This window comes from Phyllostomus discolor, chromosome 5 (genome assembly GCF_004126475.2).
Source record: "Phyllostomus discolor isolate MPI-MPIP mPhyDis1 chromosome 5, mPhyDis1.pri.v3, whole genome shotgun sequence".
NCBI classification, from domain to species: Eukaryota; Metazoa; Chordata; class Mammalia; order Chiroptera; family Phyllostomidae; genus Phyllostomus; species Phyllostomus discolor.
Window position 1 is genome coordinate 174,700,835 of NC_040907.2, and position 18,435 is coordinate 174,719,269.

The 18,435-nt window shown below is 65.3% G+C and overlaps 1 protein-coding gene across 2 annotated transcripts in view; it reads left to right on the plus strand.

Annotated features, from left to right (window-relative positions):
* INPP5A (inositol polyphosphate-5-phosphatase A) overlaps window positions 1-18,435 on the plus strand; it is a 144,844-nt gene that overhangs the window by 106,857 nt on the left and 19,552 nt on the right. For both annotated transcript variants that reach the window (XM_036027465.1, XM_028511903.2), the window contains exons 7-9: window positions 3,374-3,426; window positions 3,854-3,973; window positions 14,162-14,246. In XM_036027465.1, coding sequence (XP_035883358.1) covers window positions 3,374-3,426; window positions 3,854-3,973; window positions 14,162-14,246 — 258 coding nt within the window. The remainder of the gene's footprint in view (window positions 1-3,373; window positions 3,427-3,853; window positions 3,974-14,161; window positions 14,247-18,435) is intronic.

Sequence of the window (18,435 nt, forward strand, 5' to 3'; positions counted from 1 at the left end):
GAAGAAGCTCGCATCGTCCCACGATGCCCTTGGCAACGTCCAGCGTCCCGACCCTTCTCCCGACCCGACACCCACTGGCCGAGAAGCCCCCAGGGCCCTCTTTCTCGGTCATGCACCACTGGCCACTCGAGACCCGGCCGGGGGCCTGGGTCATCCTAGCTCTGCATTCTCACCCTGGGGTCCATCCCTAGCCCAGTGGCTCATCGACACCACCCCCCCCCCCGCCCCGGGGCAGCTGAAGTTCCCCAGAGGTGGCAGCGACGGCCACGGGCACCTGGGAGGGAAGGCAGGGCTGACGGGGGTGGCCGGGAGGCTGGCATGCCCCGGTCCCGGCAGCAGGGCTGGGCAGGGCCATCCCGTGGCAGCGGCAGGCAGTGCTGGACACAGGGCCCACACCTGCCCCCAAGCAGTTCAGTGTCTTTGCAACTTTCCCCTTTCATTGCCACTCTGAAGTGTCGAACTGCTGCAGGTGACGAGGAAAAGCAGGGAATGATGCACAGGGGCCCCGCCTCCAGACTGAGAGGCCTCTGGGCTTGGCCTGTCCCTGCTGCCCTTCGAGAGCAGCCCTCCTCTCTCCCCGGCCCCCCCTCTGCCCCACATGGGGGCGCACAGCAGAAGGGTAACCCCTGCTTCTCCCCTGCCCCGGGAGGGACTGAAGCGGACTCCCACCGAGACCACGGCACCTCCTGGGTTCTGTCAGTGACCTAGCGTTTCCAGGTGCACAGCCCCCCTAGGCTCGGGTGTCTCCCGTGGAAGGCGGCCTGCCTTGGCCAGCACCTGTGCCCCGGTCAGGGGGCCGGTGTCCGGAGGCACCCACTGTGGCCACAGCTGGCCACCTCTTCCCCCTTCTGCAGCTTTGTTTGAACACATTTTGGGGGAGGGCATTAGTTTAGACGGATTTCCCTTTCTTTTATTACCACCACTTAAGGGTAATCTCAACGTAATTACCACGGTGGAGGCAGTTCCAAATCATTACAGCCCTGCGTCTAAAACTCACAGCGCTCCCCGCTGATTTATGGCGGCTCCAGCTCGCGTGGCTCACAGCCGCCGCCTCTGAGCAGCGCTCCAGACGCCGCGGCGAGGCCGTTGTTGGAGAGCAGGCCCGTGCAGTTGGTCGGGCCAGGGCGTCCGTCCTCCGCCCATGGTGAGAAATCGGTTGTTGCCGTAGATCACAGCGCTGCGCCGGGCTCTTATGGAAGATGAATTAATTCCACTAATGCTCCAGAGCGGGCCCTTCACGGGGAAGGCTGTGTGGTGATAACCTTCCCGCAGCCTCCCTTTCTCGCGGTGATTTATGCCGTCTTTTAGTAGATGAAACCGCCGGTGTTCCCATCCATCTGCTGCCTAAAGGCATCCTATTAACAGGGGATCGGAGCAGAGACTTAATATTGTGAGGTGGGCGACGTGGCCGCCCGCACTCCCTGCCCAGGCGTGACGTGGCTTTCACTGCATGCTGACAGCCTCTCTGAGAGCCGGGGGCCACCCCAGCCACTGCTGTCCATGTCCGCCACTGCCCGGAGCCCCCGACGGAGTTTCAGAAGGTGGCCAATGGCCAGAGAGCTCAGTGCAGAGACTGGACGGGAGCCTCCGCGCCACCCACTTGTGCTCCGCCCCAGGGGGCAAGCTCTGCACCTTGAGTGCCTACAGGTGGCTGCAGGTTCCTCTGTGGGCTGTGGGCCAAGGTCACCCTGTCCCTGAGCTGGGGGAGCGCAAGGGGCAGCGGGTCAGGTGGTGAAGGAGGTGGGGAAGAGGAGTGAGAAGGAGCCACAGGAGTCCAGGAAGTCTTTGTGTCTGAGGCTGAGGAGTAAAGGAGCCCTCCAGAACCCCTTGGGGCCTGATGTGCTGAAGGGAGGGGTCTTGCTAGTGAGCAGGGGTCTCAGGGCCAGCTCTCCTTCCCAGAAGTGGTGGGGCTTGGAGGTTATGTCCTTGAGGTGTAGGTGTCCCCACATTCCACAGTTGGGTCCAGAGGCCAAGGAGGAGGGAGAGGGGATGTGGGGGTGGGGTCAGGAAGGAGGGGGAGCAGCCCCCTGGGGCCCCTGGACGCAGGGCCTTTCCTGGGAGCTTGGGAGCCTGCATTTGGGAAGAGCCTTACAGGGTCCCTGGGGAGGAGCACCCTCTGCTGCCCAGGGCCTGCCTCCCACACTGGGGCAAGGGAAGTGCCCAGGGTGTCCCTGCTTCCTCCGGTGGCACGAGAAGATGTGGGCCTCACCAGGTGAGGGGGGGTCTGTCCTGATCCATGTCCAGTCTGAGAGCACCAGCCACCTGAGTCCCTGAATCTGGCTCCTCTCACCCCCTTGCACAGTTCTTAACCTCCACTGTCTTCCAGTCAGTAAAGTGGGCATGGGGCACAGGTGTCAGCCTGTGGCTGACAGGAGGATTGAACACGCTCGTAAGCATCGGAGGGTGCCGCCTGTCAACCCCTGGGCTTGGCCCCATCAGGCACATGGGTGGGGGCAGGGCTCACAGGCCTTGTGGACACTGCATCAGGGGCCAGGGTACCATGCAGCTGGCCCAGGGCTCCTGCAGGGGACCGGAGGGAACAGGACGTGGCGTCCAGCTTACACACGTTTGCCGACACAGAGTTTGTGGGCTGGGCCTCGGCAAGGCCTCCCTCTGTCTCCTGGGGCTTTGCAAGGGGTGCCGGGCAGGAGCCCCACTCCCCAGCTGCTTAGGCTGTGAAGTGACCCGGTTTGGTGCTGCTAGTTAAGTTAATACTAAGTAAGACAGAGTGGCGACATTTCCAGTGCTCGGTGGCCCCAGGGGGCCCGTGGCTCCCTCCCAGTGGACCTCTGGCCCACGGCTGCGGAGGCCGGTAAGGGCCCAGCCCGTGCACCCCCGCCCCCACCCTGGTCCTCTCAGGTCAGGAACCAGCAAGGACGGGCTGTAGGGGGCCAGTGGCTATTGTTGCAGCTCCCCCAGCAAAGGCCCCCAGGGAGGTGGGGATGAGGAAGCAGAGTCAGCGCTGCCCACCCGTGTGGGCCGGCTTTCCTGCGGCAGGTCCAGGCCCACGCCCCCCAGGTGCCGCCTGTGGGCCGCTCTCTCGGGGGCCTTCATACGGGCCACGCGCCTGCTGCCCGGGAGGTCTCTTTGCAGCACGGCTCAGGCGTCCTGTGGCTCAGCCGGGGTGCCCGCCTTGGAGCCCAGGTCACAGGCCGAGGCTTCCTCGTAGCTTCTCTCCCGTCGGGGGAGGGGCTGCCGCGATGGTGGAGGCCCTGCGTGTTCGCGCTGGGCCCTGCACTGCACTGCGGGCAGGGGCCTCTCAGCCCCTCCGAGCTGGAAGACGGCGTGTCCTCTGAGGAGAAGCCTCCGCTCCTGCGTGGGGGGCAGGGGCTCCTCCTTCCCTGCTCACCTGCGCGGCCTGTTTGTTTTTCAGTGCAAGTGGTCACGCAAGGGCTTCGTCCGGACGAGATGGTGCGTCGCGGACTGGTAGGTGTCTCTGCTGACCGCCTGTCCCTGCTGTGCTGAGGGAGCCAAGGCCCCTCCCCTCCCCTTCCTGCTCTTCTTCCCTCCCTTCCCCCTTCCCCCTTCACACCCTCCTTCCCTCCGACTCCTCGGGCTCATGGGCTCACTCGCAGCAGCTCACGGAAAGCTCTGCCATCTGCACTCGCAGTTTGAAGAGGGCACTTCAGGCCTCACCTGCCCTCTGGGCGGGCACGTCCTGCTCTGGGAGCAGCTGAGGAGGATGGGGGCATGGGGCACGGTTGGCTCCGCCCCCCAGCCACCCCTGGGGCCCCGGCCAGGCCTGGCCCCACACCCCCCAGGAACTCGGGCAGGGACAGCGTTGGAGGGGCCACGCCTAGGGACCTGAAGCTCTGGCCCTTTGTCACCGAGCCTGCTTCCTCTGTCTCTGCAGCGCCTTTGACTTGGTGAACATCCACCTTTTCCATGACGCCTCCAACCTGGTCGCGTGGGAGACGAGCCCCTCCGTGTACGCAGGGATCCGGCACAAGGCCCTGGGCTACGTGCTCGACAGGTAGGTGTGCCTCCCGGGGGACGAGGCTGGCTCTTTCAAGCCACTCTTTCTCCCTTCTGCTGTTCTGTTCGCCGAACTCGAGACTCGTTAACGTTGACCCGCCGACGCCGCACACGTGTCCTGGCCCGTGCCAAGGCTCGAGCAGGACCCCCGAGGTGGACTCGGGGCAGGTGGCCTCGTGCCTGCTCTTCAGCGCTGTGGCGGAGATAACAAAACGCAGCCAGAGCTGTGACGGGAGCAGATGTCAGCTGGGGCGTCTCGCAGTCTGACGTGGGTGGCTCGGCTGTGAGCGGTGCCTCCTGCTGGAGCGGCCGGGCAGCGGCCTGGGCCCCTCAAGTGTTCCCAGCTGAGCACGGTCGGGCTGGTGAGGCCCAGCCGCTGAGCACCGCCTTTCTCCCAGCCTGCCACTCCCAGTCCAGCTGCCAGGCCCTGCTGCTCGGGTCCTGGGCCCTCGCCCGGGGTTGTGCACCTCTGGCAAGGGGTGGGGAGCAGCCTCGGGGGTCTTCAGATCAAGGGGGCCGCTCCTCCTGTTCCTGCCCAGGCTCCCAGCAGCCTCTCCCCACGCCCCTCTCGCAGCTGGCTCTTCAGGGCCCTCTTACCCTGAACCCCATGGGGTCCTCCAGCTCTGTGGTGGTCCATGTGACCTTCCACAGGGTCAGAGCTGAAAGGCTGTCCCTGGAAAGAAAGGCGGTGCCTCGAACTTGGTGGACTAGTGGGTTCGGTCTGCGGACCAGGGTCCCTCTGTGTTTGAAGACGGGCCTCTTGCCGGAGTTCATTCTGGACGCCGAGTCCCAGGGCTGCTCACCTGCTCCCGAGCCCTCTCCACCAGCGCTGTGACCTCGGTGCCAGGCGGCCATCTGCTTGGGGCTTGGGACCGCTGCCCCGAAGCACAGCCGTCTCCCTGTCTCTGTCTGGCGGTCTCAGACTTCCCCAGGACCCGGTCCGCCCCCTGCCCCCCCTGCACAGGGACACCAGCCCACATCCCTGTGCCGAGGACTGTGGCTCTCCTGCTCTTCGGCCTGTGTCACCAGCCAGCCCCTTTCTGGCACTGCGTCTGGGACCCCCCCTGCCTGGCCCCAGCCTCCCCTGGGGCGCACAGGCCCCTCCCTGCAGGCTCCTTCCTCCTGGACCCTCCCAGCAGGAGGCGCCCTCCCTGGGGCCGGAGGATGGGGTCTGCCCCCTGTGCTGCCATCAGCTGTGGCTGCGATGGTGCTTCTCCCGGGGAGTCCTGAGTGATAGCCTGCACCCTGTCTCAGCACCCAGGTCCCTGCTGCCACCCACCAGGACCACCCAGAGGCAACAGGAGTGGGGGACACAGGGTCTTGGTGTCCTGCCCACACAGGGCCCAGCCCTCAGCCCCTAACAGAGCCTCCTGGGTGTGGGCCGGGCGGGGCTAGGCTGGGCTCAGAGGTGCTGACCCAAGGCGATGGAGGGGCAGAGCGCACCTGAGCCCAAGCCTGAGCGCTCCACCTGCCCAGACAGCTAGGGCCCCGGCCACAGGAAGCCACCGTGCTGCTTGGTCCCGTGTGGTGGCCCACGGCCACCTGTGATGGGGGCTCCCATGTCCCTGTGCAGGGCCCCTCGTCCTCTGCTGCCCGTTCTCACCCAGCAGGCTCTGTGGCCTCCAGCAGACAGGCCCCAGTGTCACCGTGTCTGTGCTGACGTCCTGGGGACTCGAAAACGCGAGCGCCCCCCTGAGCTCGCTCTGTGGGCAGCTAGCTACCTGACAGTGCCGCCGTGGAGCCTGGGTTCCCCATCAGGAGGCGGCGGAGCCCGCAGGTGTGCACTGACGCCAGGCTCTGGGAGGCGGCCCTTCCTGGAGCGGGCGTTGCTTGCATCAGCCGGGGCTGGCCTCCCTGGGAGCCGCCAGGCTGGGGCGCTGTGGGCACAGCCGCCATCTCCAGGCTGGCCGGCCCGTGGCCAGGACAAGGACCTGGTCAGGGCACGGCTGTGTGCGGTCTTCTGGAAGGCTGCACGACTCTCCCCGGGACCTCCCACAGAGCCAGGGCCGAGTGCGGGCCCTGAGCAGGCTGGTCTGGGGACCCTGGCCAGACTGTCGGGTGTGGCATTAGAGTGTGTCCAGGCCCAGACTGCCGTTCCCCTGCAGCCTTGGGGGCTGCAGCCTTCGGTTCTGGCCCCTTCCCGTGGCTCCACATTCCCACGCACCGCCTCTGGGGGGGCCCGGCCAGCCGCAGATCCGGCTGCGCGCAGCACAAAGAGCCGCTCTGTGGGCGTGTGAATACCGGGCCGCCCTTTCGTCGGGGCCGCTAACCTTTTGGCAGCCACCAGCAGGCTGCATTCTGTTCTGCTGAGTGCAGGACAATGCCTGGCCGGCCCTTTGAATGGACGCTGCCACCAACAGCGCCCCAGGCGCTCTGGGAACCTCGGGGCGCATTGTCTGTAGGCGGTGGACACGGGGACCGGGCTGCCTTGCCTGTTCCATCTCCCCGGGAAGCCCTGTGGGTCCGTGCTTCCCGCCAGCTGGTGGCATCGGACCCGTCAGATCCAGGGGAGGTGGCCCCCCAGCCTGAGGTCCCCCCAGGGCCGCCGGTGGAGCCCAGTGCTGACGCTGAGAGGCGCCCAGAGCTATGTTTGCAACTGTCCTGTAGACCTAACATTGCTCTGCAGCAAAAAGCCTGTTTGAAAAATGGAGAGTCAGACCTTTTCTCTGGGGCCTGCAAACTCTGCGGAAGTGCTGCGTCGCCCGGCAGCTCCAGGTGTGTGTGCCCCAAGCCCTGGGCCCGCAGCCTCGTGCACGGGCGGGCCCCAGGCGCCCCTCTCCCCAGCCTGGGCCTCGGGGAGATGGGTTTTCAGTGTTACGAGAGCAGCCTAGGGCCCCTCTGGGGGTTTCATTACGAATAATCTTTGTTTTTTATGCAACTTAATTTTTGAATGTTTTAATTTGGTTATGAAACTTTTAAAAAGAAAACGAACACCCTCAGCATCAGGCCGAGGCTCAGGTGAGCGGGCTCCAGGGTGGTGGGGCCCCTGTGGGCTCCTCTGCTCTGATGGCAGGGACCTGTGGGTGTGCTCTGGACACTCGGCCCGGCTTGCGGGAGCGTCCAGGGCGTCACGCTGGCAGCAGGGGCCTCGGCTCTCCGCACACACCCTTCCTGGGGCTGCGACTCCCCGACCCTCCGGAGCCAGGTCCGTGAAACGAGACTTTTCTCCGAAAGTGACAGGGCTCTTCTGTCTCCCCTTTGAGAGGGGCCTGGCCTAGTTCAACAGAAACGTTTTTACATCACAACTGTGAAATCTCGGCACAAAGCGCCCCTTTGTCCCCCCATTATTTTCTCACAAATACAGTCCATTGTCACAGCGCTGAAGTTAATTTGATCAACATTGGGACATTTAACTTTTATGTCCAGTCAAAAGAGTTGTTTCATGCTCATTTTGGGCATTCAGAGGAGATGATGGCCAGAAAAATAATGGTGCCGGGGACAATCCAGGGCAATTAGTTTCCCAGGGAGCGGTGGTGTGACGCCGGCCGCCCACGGCCCCCTTTGTCGTCCCCGGCCGCTCATCAGTCAGCTGTCAGCCTGCTCAAAGGCCCCGACCTGAATGTGTCTCTGTAGCCTGTTCCCAGAACTCGCTGGCCATCCACGGGCAGAAGAAAGGCAGCGGGTCCCAGGCAGAGGCCGGCTCCTCGGGCCGGGTGCTGGAGGCACTCTCCACTGCCCGACTTCCCAGGTCGTCCCCTCGGGGGCCTCAGCCCGGAAGCCCAGGCGTCTCTCGTCATGTCTGTTTGGAGCCCAGCTCAGGAGGGCGTGGGGTCCAGGCCGGCAGGCCAGCGCCCATCCCCACCCCTCGCTCCCATGTCTCAGGGGGGGCAGGCAGGGCCGCGCCCCGGTGGGGGGTCCCGTGAAGTCCAGCTGCAGCCGCAGCAGATGAGCTCAGCGTTCCGCACACGTCCGAGGGCAACGGCATCCGAGCCGGGTCCTGGGTTTAGGGAGAGCCTGTCCGTGTGTCCAGGGCAGTGAGTGCAGGAGGCCGGCAGCAGCCTCAGCCCCTCCGCTCGGCTCTGTCCGGTCCACCTCTCCCCCGTCTGTCTCGTGGGCCCTTTGCCCAGGACTGAGTCACGGACGCCACGGCGCCCCGAGGTCTGCACCCGGGACCCTCGCCCTGCCCTCCCTCACCGTCCGGACGCAGCACCCGCCCTTCCCTCACACACAGACCACTCTCGCAGCCCGTTGGCCTGTGCGGACACCGGGGCTTAGTCCGCGTGCTCCATCGTCCGCACCCCCTGTGCTCTCCAGTGTCTCACTGAGCGCCTGCTCCACAGCGGCGTCCCCCACTGCAGCGCTGCTCCGCGGGCCCTGCTTTGGGCCCAGGGCCGTCCACAGGTTTCTGCCCTTGTGGACGGTGTCAGGAGCGGTGCTTCTGGCTGCCAGCTCTGCCTGCTGCCCGGCACTGTGACCGGCCACCTGCGTCCTCCAGCCTGGCCTGCATGGCCCCACCAGGCTGGGAACAGGGTGGTCAGCGTTTCCCCAGAACCTGTGCGGTGGGGTGTCGGCTCCTGCGTTTGCTGGGGCTGAAGGACCGGGGCTCTCTCGGCCGGGAGCCAGGCCTCGCTACTGGGCCGGCTGTGGGCTGGGGCGGCAGCTGAGCGGTGTGTGCGGCGTGGTTCTCAGAGTGGAAAAGTGTATGTGACGCTGTAGCACTGCTCGAAGAACGGATGAGTGCGAGGCTGCCGACGAGCCCAGCGGGCCCCCAGCCAGGGGCACCAGGCGGCCTTCTGCTCCTGCTCTGCCCGGGACAGCTCTCGTGGGGAAGGTTGTCGCAGGGGCACGGTGCGAGGGGGCTGGCAGTGGCTTGGTGACCGAGGAGTGCTGGCGTGACGCTGGGGGCCTGCAGCCCACCAGGCCACAGCTCCCGCACCCAAAGGAGCCGCCACTCGGGCTGGAGGCCGTCGCAGCGGAGAGCCGGGAGCAGCCTGGCTGTCGGCACAGCTGCCACGCCTGGGGCACGGAGCTGGTGGTGGGGACGGCACACAGTCCTTCCTCACGGCTCCTCGGCCACGGGGGCACGGCCCTGCAGGCATGGCCCTGGAGGCCCTGCCGGCCCTGCCGACGGCACCTTTGGGACCCGTCTCCCGTTCACCCCCTGCTGACAGGTGTCCCCGGCACAGACCCGGGGAGCCCCAGGCCTGGAGCACCCAAGACAGGAGGCGACCTTTTGGAAACATGAGCAGTTCCGTGGGATGCCTGTGGCAAAGAGTGGGTTTTGGCGACCACGGGCTCAGAGGTGAGAACCCCACCGGGCCCTCCTCACTCGGCACTGCCGGTTCGGGGCTGCGGAAGTGCCCGCATGGCCGAGGCTTCTGAGGGTCAGGTGTCGCCTGCGACTGGGGGGCCCGCAGCGGACACAGTGGGCGCTGCTCGGCCGGCCTGGCCGCGGGAAGTGTGCGCCGGGGCCTCAGAGGGTCAGCCCCGAGTGCGCTCTGTCGGCTGGCCAGCGGGCCGGCCACAGAGGCCCCCGGGCAGTGGTGGTTGGAACTGCACGTGGCACCCCCCGGGGCCAGCCCGGGGACGTCCGGGCGACTCGTGCCGACGCTGATGCTGGCTCAGGCTCTGTCGGCAGCTCTGTCCTTTGTGCCTCTGCACGCGGTCCGCCGTCCTCGTCCCTGCCTCAGGGACGACCGCCCCCCACGGGCGCCCTCATGACGGCTGGCCTCAGCACAGGGCTGTCCGTGGGCCCTGCAGCCCAGCTGGGCCAGGGCCCACGCTTCCCGGGACGGCGAGGCGGAGTGTTTGGTCCTGTTTCACAGCAGGTTCGACGAGACGCTCAGGCTCAGGGGGGGCTCCTGAGTAACTCTGAAACACTCCGTCCCGTTCACTGATCTGTGGTGTTGGTGCTTTTGCTGACGACAATGGTTGAGAGTGTGGTCTCCCCCAGATCTGAGAGACAAACCCGGCGTTCTTTGGTTCCTAATTACACGGAAACGCCACACTGTCCCGTAGCTAGAACACGAGAACGGAAAGAAAGAGAAGGAACAGCCCCGGTGAGTTCGCCTCACTGGAGGGGTCGTCCGTGGCCCCTCAGCTTCCAAGCCACAAGCTGCTTCCTGGTGAGGGGCCCAGTGCGGCAGGTCCGCAGGGACCGCTCGAGGCGGCGGGTCAGAGTGCTGTTGTCGTGGGTGGTTGGGCTGGGGCTCCCTGTGTGTGGGGGGGTGTCCCTGTCACCGAGGTCTTGGCTCTGCAGCCAGGGCGTCGGCAAGCCCCCGGCTCGCGGGGAGGCCTCGGTGACGCAGGCAGTGTCACCGGGGTTTGTCTCATGATGAAACCACCTGTCAAAACAGAAAGGCGCTCCGTTTTCAAGGCCCAAAATTGATTTTTATGGCTGTTCTTGTAATTCCCTTTTTGAATTAGGCACATGATATTGATGTGGGCCTACTTTTTAATCATAATAGCTCCTGACAAGGTAATTAATTTTAAAACAACGCTTTTTTTCTCCGGGTCCAAATGGCACTCTGCTGAAATTAAAAGGGAGGCGCGGGCCGGGCACTCAGGCGATTGCCTGGCCGGTGGCGGCCCCCCCCCCCCCCCGCACGCCGCCGCTCGGGCCCGCTCGTTATTGATGGCCCAGGCCGCCACCCAGAGGGGAGCGGGGCCCTGGAGCGATGGTCGGGTTTGCGTCTTTGATGACAGGGCAATGCGGCTCTGGACATGCCGTGTCTGGACACGCTGTGGGTGAGCCCCTCGCCCCCAAGAGGCCCTGCGGGCAAGGGCCCCGGCCATGGGGAGGTGGCGTGCTCTCTCTCCGACACTTAGAGGTTTTCCAAGTTTATTGGGTCAGATATTAAACTTGAAGTTTGTTAGCTGTTACAAAAGGGATTGACCTCAAAACAGGCTCCGCCGTCCAAGCAGCCAAATGGGAGCTGGCTTCCTGATCTGCAGGCAGCCGGCGGCTCCCGGCTCCCCGTGTGTCTGACTCGCCCCGTCGGCAGGCAGGCCAACCCCCCGGCTGAGGCAGCAGGCTCTCCGCTCCCGCCCCAGAGCAGCAGCGCCTCGCGGGCGGGAGGCTGCCCGGTGTCCCACAAACGCACCTCGGGCTGTGTTGTCCTTCGGGCCTCGCCCCAGGTCGGGCTGTGACCTCCTTGCTCCGCACCGCCGCCCCTGCAGCGTCCGAGTGGCCGCCAGGGCCTCTCGCTCCTCTGTTGGGCCATGAGGGATGCTCAGCTGTCCCACCCAAGCCCCATGAATTCCTCAGAGCCTCTTGCTGGGGACTCTTGTGTATCCTGGGGACACCAGGCTCCTGGGACGCTGCCGTGGACAGATGCCAGGGCAAGGGGACCGCAGGCTTCTCTGTGGGCTCAGCCAGCAGTTGGAAATCGGTCAGCATGATGACCTGGGGTGGTCCCCACTTTGGTTCCTCGGAGAAGAACAGTGTGACTGGAGCCCGACTTCTCGTGGTCTGGACGGCCGGTGCCCAGTGTCGTGGGAGTCGGGGCTGCGGCGGGCGGGCCCCAGGCCTGCAGGGACAGGGCCCCCTTGGGGGGCAGAGCCATCACTGTGCTCTCATTCCCAGTCGTGATTTCTGCGCCGGCACCTGGGCTCCGGGCCTCCGACGTCCTCGAGGTGGGGGCCGCAAGCCCACGGCCTCTCCTGGTGGGAGGGCGCATCTCGAGCTGCGTAGGAGCCGTGCAGGCTCTCCGAAGGCGGTTTTCTTCTGAAGATGTTCAAGACCGGAAAAAAGTTTATTTGTTTTCAGGATGGCTGGGGCAGCTGGGTTCCCGTGGACAGGCGCTGAGACGCAGGCCTCTGTCCCCACACCTGTGAGTGCAGGGCAGGTGGTGGGCGAGGCAGGGTCCGCGACTAACCTGGACACGGTGCTGGTCCCTGGGGCTGAGGGCGGCGGGGCGCCTGCCCACACCACGCCGTCTTCATTCCTGAGCAGCGTCCCCTGCGCAGGGAGGTTCAGCTTCAGCACAGCCAGCGAGAGTGCGGGTCACCCGCCCCGTCGGCAGTCATCTGCGAAGGTGTGTTCTCTGTCTTCGGGTTAGTGGGGTCACTGCGTGCCGTTTCCAGCTCCGCGTTGGAAAGGAGGACAGAGCTTCTCATGGGACTCGGGCGGACGGCAGAGCAGTCACCATGCAACAGACGGGGAGAGCAGTGGAGGGGACCTTTAAAGGAGTCCTGACGAGAACGGTGTCCCTGTGAAGGCAGGTTAGTTAGAAGTGTCCAGGAGAGGTCGAGGATCCGCAGAGAAGAATAGGGAGTCTCAAAAAGACCCAAGTCGCTTGGGGGACTTTGTGCTTCTCGAACTCAGGGGGAGGAGCCCTGGACGTTTACTGGCTGGGGCAGCCCCACCGACCACTGCGCACTCCCACGGGGACCCTCTCCCCGCAGGGGCTCCGGGCAGGCGAGCCAGCGCAGCGCGATGCCGTGAAGACCTCGGGGTGCGGGGGGTGGGGGGGGGGCTCGTGGAGAGTTGGACGGGTTCACTGCGGGACAATTAAAGCTTCTGCATAAACAGTGCAAGACCAGCAGAAGTCGGATGGTTAACCTCACGACCTTCAGGCAAAGTCCTGGAATTCAAATGGAGAAGGCAAGGAACTAAAAGCAGGCTCTGAGTGAGTAAGAGCAGAAAAAGGGCAGATTCTAGCAGGTGTGTGAGAAGACAGTCAGCCTCCCGCAGTCACACAAACAAACAAAAACGGCGTTTTCCCGTCAGATCAGACGTGGTACATAGAGAGGGACAAGTTTACCCCCTCGGTCACGTGTGGCTGGGTGGTTGGCTGCGGACTGCCTGAGGGCACCTGGGAGCCAGACCCTGCAGGAGGCTCGGACCCGTCCCTCCTGTCACTCACCTCTTGTTTCTCAAGTTGATGGATCAAGCTAGAAAAGGCCGAGCTGGTGACTCCCAGCCTGTTGTGCCCGGGCGCCACACAGCCACTGCGACCGGCCATGCAGGGGGGCTGGGACTGGTGGCGTTCCCCAGGAAACGATTAGAAGTTTGCGAGTGACTCTGGTGAAGACATTCCCCCTGGCTTTTTCCTGCCAGGTCCATTTAGCTTTCAAACCGGCCTCAGCCCACCCGCAGCTCTGCCCTGGCAAGCGTGTCAGTGAAGCTGCAGCAGGGTCACGACCTCGGAAGTGCGGCCACTGGGCTCAGCTCTCCTGCTGCACCCCTGACTCTGCGGCTGGTTGACCGGCCAGCAGAGGTTCTCGTTCTGCTCTGCGGCCGGGAGCAGCGGGCGGTGTGAGCAGCCTGCTCCCTGCACGTCTAAGGGCAGAGTCGGTGCTTGCTGCGGGCACGCTCTTCTTGAAGAGCCCAGTGTGAAACCCGCTGGGGCGGGTTTGACGCACAGAGAAGAATGTTTTCAGGCTAGGCTTAGAAAGGTGAAGGTGCCGTTACCTCACACCTCGGAAACGTCCGAGTGCGGGCTACTCGTCGGCACCTTCAGAGCGAGTCCGGGCGTCCTCCCCTGTCTGGGGGGGACTGTCCGCAGGCAGGCGACGGTGTGGCTGGGGTTGCTGGGCACCATCGCTCCCACATGCTCCCTCCGGGCTACCTGCCCACCCCCCACTGTATCCCCGGGGGTCATTGCACACGACATAGGTGCCAGCGCTGCGGTCCAGCTTCCGAGGGAAGAAAGGGCTTTGATGTGGGCGTCCGGTCCCCGTGCTCTGGGTGGGTCTCGGGGGTTTCGGCACTGGGCAGGGGACACCGGCCCTCCGCAGGGCCCGGGCGCTCAGCTCCGGCTGTGTCCGGGCCTGTGGCTGCGTGCGGGCGGGTGGGACTCACGGCGTCATCCACAGTGAGTGGGGTGACCTGGTGCCAGGTCTTGCTGGGAACAGGACAGGACCGCTTTGAGCTGGTTCTGCCATTACAGGCCCTTGTACGCACCACCGCACAGCTCCCCCCGCTGCACCCCGAAGCCTGGCGCCCAGTGCGAGCCTCCATTCCGGTGCAGGCCGCGGTTTCCACCGGCTGCGGCTTCCACGCTGCCCTGGCCCAGTTGATGAGGACGTGTTGGCTGCACACGCGTGTGCCGGAGAGAGCCCTGCACTGTGGGTGGACACATGTGGCCATGGTCACTGTGCTAAGGGTGGGGGGGTGTGTCAGCTGCCACGGGAGACGGCAGGAAGTGTGTGGTGGAGCCCAGGCGCTGGTGCCCGGCTGCAGCGGCCGGTCGGCACGGAAGCACCACGTAACCTGCCTCCCCTCTCTCCCCTCTCTCCCCAGGATCGTGGACCAGCGGTTCGAGAAAGTGTCCTACTTCGTCTTCGGCGACTTCAACTTCCGACTGGACTCCAAGTCCGTGGTGGAGGTAGGCCCCCAGCTCCTGGCCCGTCTGGAGCCCACGCGTGTTTAGTGGTGTAGGAAGGCGGCGGAGACATGTTGTCCTGTCGGGGCGTGTCCAGTGTCGTCATTCCCACTGGGCACGCTTGCAGCAGAAAGCCCCAGTGAAGAAACGTCCTCCTGCCAGCGAGGAGGCTGTCCTTGGGGCCAGGAGCGGGGCCCTCAGGGTCTGCAGGCGCGGGCCCTCGAGGCTCCTCCGGCCGTCCGGGTCGTCAGCAGCTGAAATCGAAACGGAAGCCGCTCCGGGGCCTGGGCCTGCCCTGGCACTGTCCCCTCCTCTCCTGCCAGACAGGCAGGGCGACCCCTCTCGGAACACCCCCCTTGCACCCCCACGCCAGTGCCTGCAGCGAGGGTCCTGGGGGCTGGAGAAGGCTGTGCGTCCTCCCCCCATGTGCTCTTGAAGAAGCCTGTGCCCTCGGCTCTCGGGTCGCCCCCCCGGGTTGTGCTGGGGTGGCCCGGGCAGTGGGCCAGCGCTGGTGCTGGGCGTGGGGGGAGGCCTCCCTCTGAGGGAGAGCGTCGCGGTGACACTTTGGCTCCACTGGAAGGCACAGCTCAGCTTGGTTTCCCTGCTGACCCCCGCAAAGCGGCAAGGTCAGCTGCCCTGGTCCAGGCGCTGGCTGCGGCTGGCCGGCCCAGCCTGGGGGTAATTCAGTCCATCCCTCCCAGGAGCGAGAGAGGCCAGTGGGCTGGATGCAGGCGGCAGTGAGTCAAAGGTGGCGATTGTGCCCCTGCGGCTGGAGTGGCAGGGACCCCTGGAGGGGCACAGGCCAGCCCCAGAGCTCCGGTGGCCCAGGGAGGAGACCTGCTGTCACTTGCAGAGAGGGCAGGCGACGGGGTCACCCCAGTCCAGGCTGCACCTGCCAGGGAAGGAGGCGCTGTGGGCCCAGGGAAGACGGTCCCCGGGAAGGGACCCCAGCTTCGCATTTCAGATGCAAATTAATGCAAACGCGCTTGCCGAGCAGAGCTGCGAGGACGGTGCCGTGATCCCATTTGGCACCGCCTAAGCCATAATTAAAACATACACAGATTAAACACGAACATCATTTGCCACCCGAGGGGCCGTGCGCCAGGGGACTAATTAATAACGTGGCTTCCGTCAGCCCTGCTGGCAGGATCGCTCGGAGGGCATGTTCCACGCCTGCGCCGCGGCAACTGGCAGCTGGGCCGCTCAGCTGGCCGCAGTGACAGGGAGTGACAGCGGTGCCAGGCTCTCCCGTCTCTGCGCAGCCCAGCGGAGCGCCCACCTGCTGTCCATCACCGCCCGACAGTGACGGTGACAGTTGTGGTTTTGGAGGCTGGCAGCCGTTTTCAGAAACTGGTTGCCAGTCACTGGCAGGTACACGTGTGGCCAGGTGCCCGGGGGGCCTGGTGAGAAGCAGGCCCTGGGAGGGGCGGGCTCAGGAGCGGCAGCCACCGGGGGCTCACGGGGCTGCAAGAGCCACCGGGCGGGCTGCGTCAGCCACGCTGTCCTCGGCAGTTTGTCAGCCTGGTTTTGTTTTAAAGAGTCTTGGTTTAAAACAGTAGAATTGTTTGCATCATTTGTTTTTTAAGTTACTACCGAGAGGAGATGTCTCTCTGATCTGCTCTGATACGGGGCCAGTGGCCATTGAACAAAAACGAGGCGCGATTCTGTCCTTGACTGGGACGACTCTCCTGGGCTTTCCTCGGAGGCGTCTCCTCCAGGAAGCTGGCTTCCTCGGCACCCGCTCGCCGGCGCTCCCAGCCAGCAGACTGATGTCAGGATGATTACCCTCGTAATTACACAAGAGGGAGAAAACAGACAAAGCGTGTGGGCCCCTCCCCCCCCCCCCAACCACTGTTCCAGGAGCTGGATTTTCCTCGTCGTAAGCAGTTCCGTGCTCAGGGGTCTGTGGTGCCCTGTTCTGGGTGTTTTGCCAGGGTCACCGCAGCCCCGCCCAGATGGTAGGGCTCGGGCCAGGTCTCTGCCAGGCCTGGTGGCGGCCCCCCAGGCCTCCGTCCACGGCCGCCGGCACAGGTCTGCACCTCCTTGCATACACCCTCCCCACCAGCTCTCGGCCCAGGCGTGTCTGTGGAGGTCCGGGGACGTTCTCAAGAGGCCAGGCCAGAGCGCAGCAGGTCCCAGCTGGCACCTCTCTGTGGGCAGAACCCCCCTGCCTCCCCAGCACCCGCAGGACGCCGGTCTGAGGAAGCCACACTGCCTCCCGGAGCGACAGCTCCTGGCTCTGCACTGGGTGCCGGTGCGGGCGTCGCCGTCTGCGGGGCAGATGAAAGGGCCTTTGTGGTGCGTTGTTGTTGTTCTGCACGGACAGTGGGCAATGTGCAGCCAGAGGGCGGGGGCGCCGCCGCTGCTGGCAAGGCCCTCAGGACAGCGCCGCTCCAGGACGGCCCCCAGCTCCGGGCCCTCGTCTGCCCGCCTCCTGGCCACGCCAGCACCCTGCAGGCTCAGCGGAGACTGCCCTGGGCGTGTCCTGCAAGGTCCTGTCCTGAGGGGACAGGGTGAGGGGGACAGCGAGAGCCCAGCAGGACGCAGCAGTGTCCTGCTTCCCTGCCCCTGCATCTCGGAAGCTGTGGTGCGTGTGCGTGGGCCCGAGCGTCTGCCTGTGTGTGGTGGGGAGAGGGCCACGCCTGGGCCAGAGTTCGCTGGGGTCCCGTGCGTAGACGGGCCATTGAGTCACACCATCCTCTGCACATGGGCAGAGGTATCCTGGGGGGAGGCTTGCCCCAGGCCACCAGGCTCACTGCAAATGCCCATCTGTCTGACGGGCACTGACTTTCTGGGGCGCAGCCTGTGTCCACCCCAAAAGGGGCAGTCAGAGAACTCACCAGGTTCTCAGCGTTTCCCTCAGACCCGCGGCTCAGCGGTGACCAGGGCCGCTGCTTCCTGACTTCCGTCTCAGGGCCTTCAGCTGACCGGTGTGACGACTGCTCACCTGCCTCCTGCTCAGGACCTGAAACAACGTCTGGGGACATCGGCTCCCAAGGAGTTAGTCAGCAGGGCTGCTAATGCTTGTCTCGGTGTTCCTGGAGCTCAGACAGGAACCCTTCCACGCTGAGCCCACTTGGCAGGGCCAGCATTCCTCTGCAGGCTGCTGTTGCAGGTCCCGGCCCGTCTGAGACGCAGCTTTTAGTCCTGGATTCGGGGACGAGGCCGGCGGCCTGGCTGGGACCGACACGCATGGGCCTCGGGCCGCAGCATGGGCCTCGGGCCGCAGCATGCCCCCTGACCCGGCCGTGCACGGCACACAGCAGGACACACGTGCACGCTGATGCCCAGCGCTCCTGGGAGACGTGCTCGAGCCCCCAAGACCGTGTCCCCCCCGGCGTCAGCGCGGTCTCCCAGGGCCGTTTGAGGACTCCACGCGCACAAGGCCCCGCACACAGCCTGCGGCCTCTCCCCGTCCGCATCCTGTAGACCCTCCACGGTGTCAGCTGGAGCGCTCTGCGGGGCCCTCTCGATTCGCGGACATGTTTACAGCTGGACTGTGACCAAAACTAGCCGGATGACGAGAGCGGGGGACACGGGTGAGGGACTGACGTGCCATCGCTGGGCCGGTGTTCCGGAGAAGCGCGGTCCCCACAGTCTGCGGGGCTGCCCCCCAGTGGACCCGGGATCGAACCGGTGACCTTGAGGTGTGTGGGCGGACCGACGCCCAACCCGTGGAGCCGCACCCGTCCGGGCAGGACTTTTTCTTCGAGACCTGTCCCTTCGCACGCTTCTCCTTTCAGCTCTTCCCGAGCCCGGCCTGCGAACATCTCTTTGTGACTGGAGTCAGCGCCAGGCCGGCCGGGCCGCCCGCCCGCCTTTGTCCCCTCGCCTTTGTGTCCGATTTCATGCTATCAGAGGGCCTACATGTTCTCTGGCGTGGCGCTGTCAGCGGGATGAAAGCTCGAGCACGACCGTGTGGGAGGGGTGGGCGTGAAGGGGGGGGAGGCGTGTCTTCGGGCCCACCCACCCGCCCCATGCGGCCGGCCGCAGATGCCCCGGGAACGCTGGGCTCCGCGCCCTCCGGGAAAGGCCACTGCCCGGGGCCAGGACGCAGGGTCCACGTGCTCCCACGTCTCGTGGGCTGGCCGCAGTGTGCGGTTGGCGTGGGTGTGTCCAGGCAGAACCGGGTGCCGCAGGGTCGCTTCCTCCAGGCCTCAGTCTGAGAAGGAGACGAGACCGGTCTTCTGGA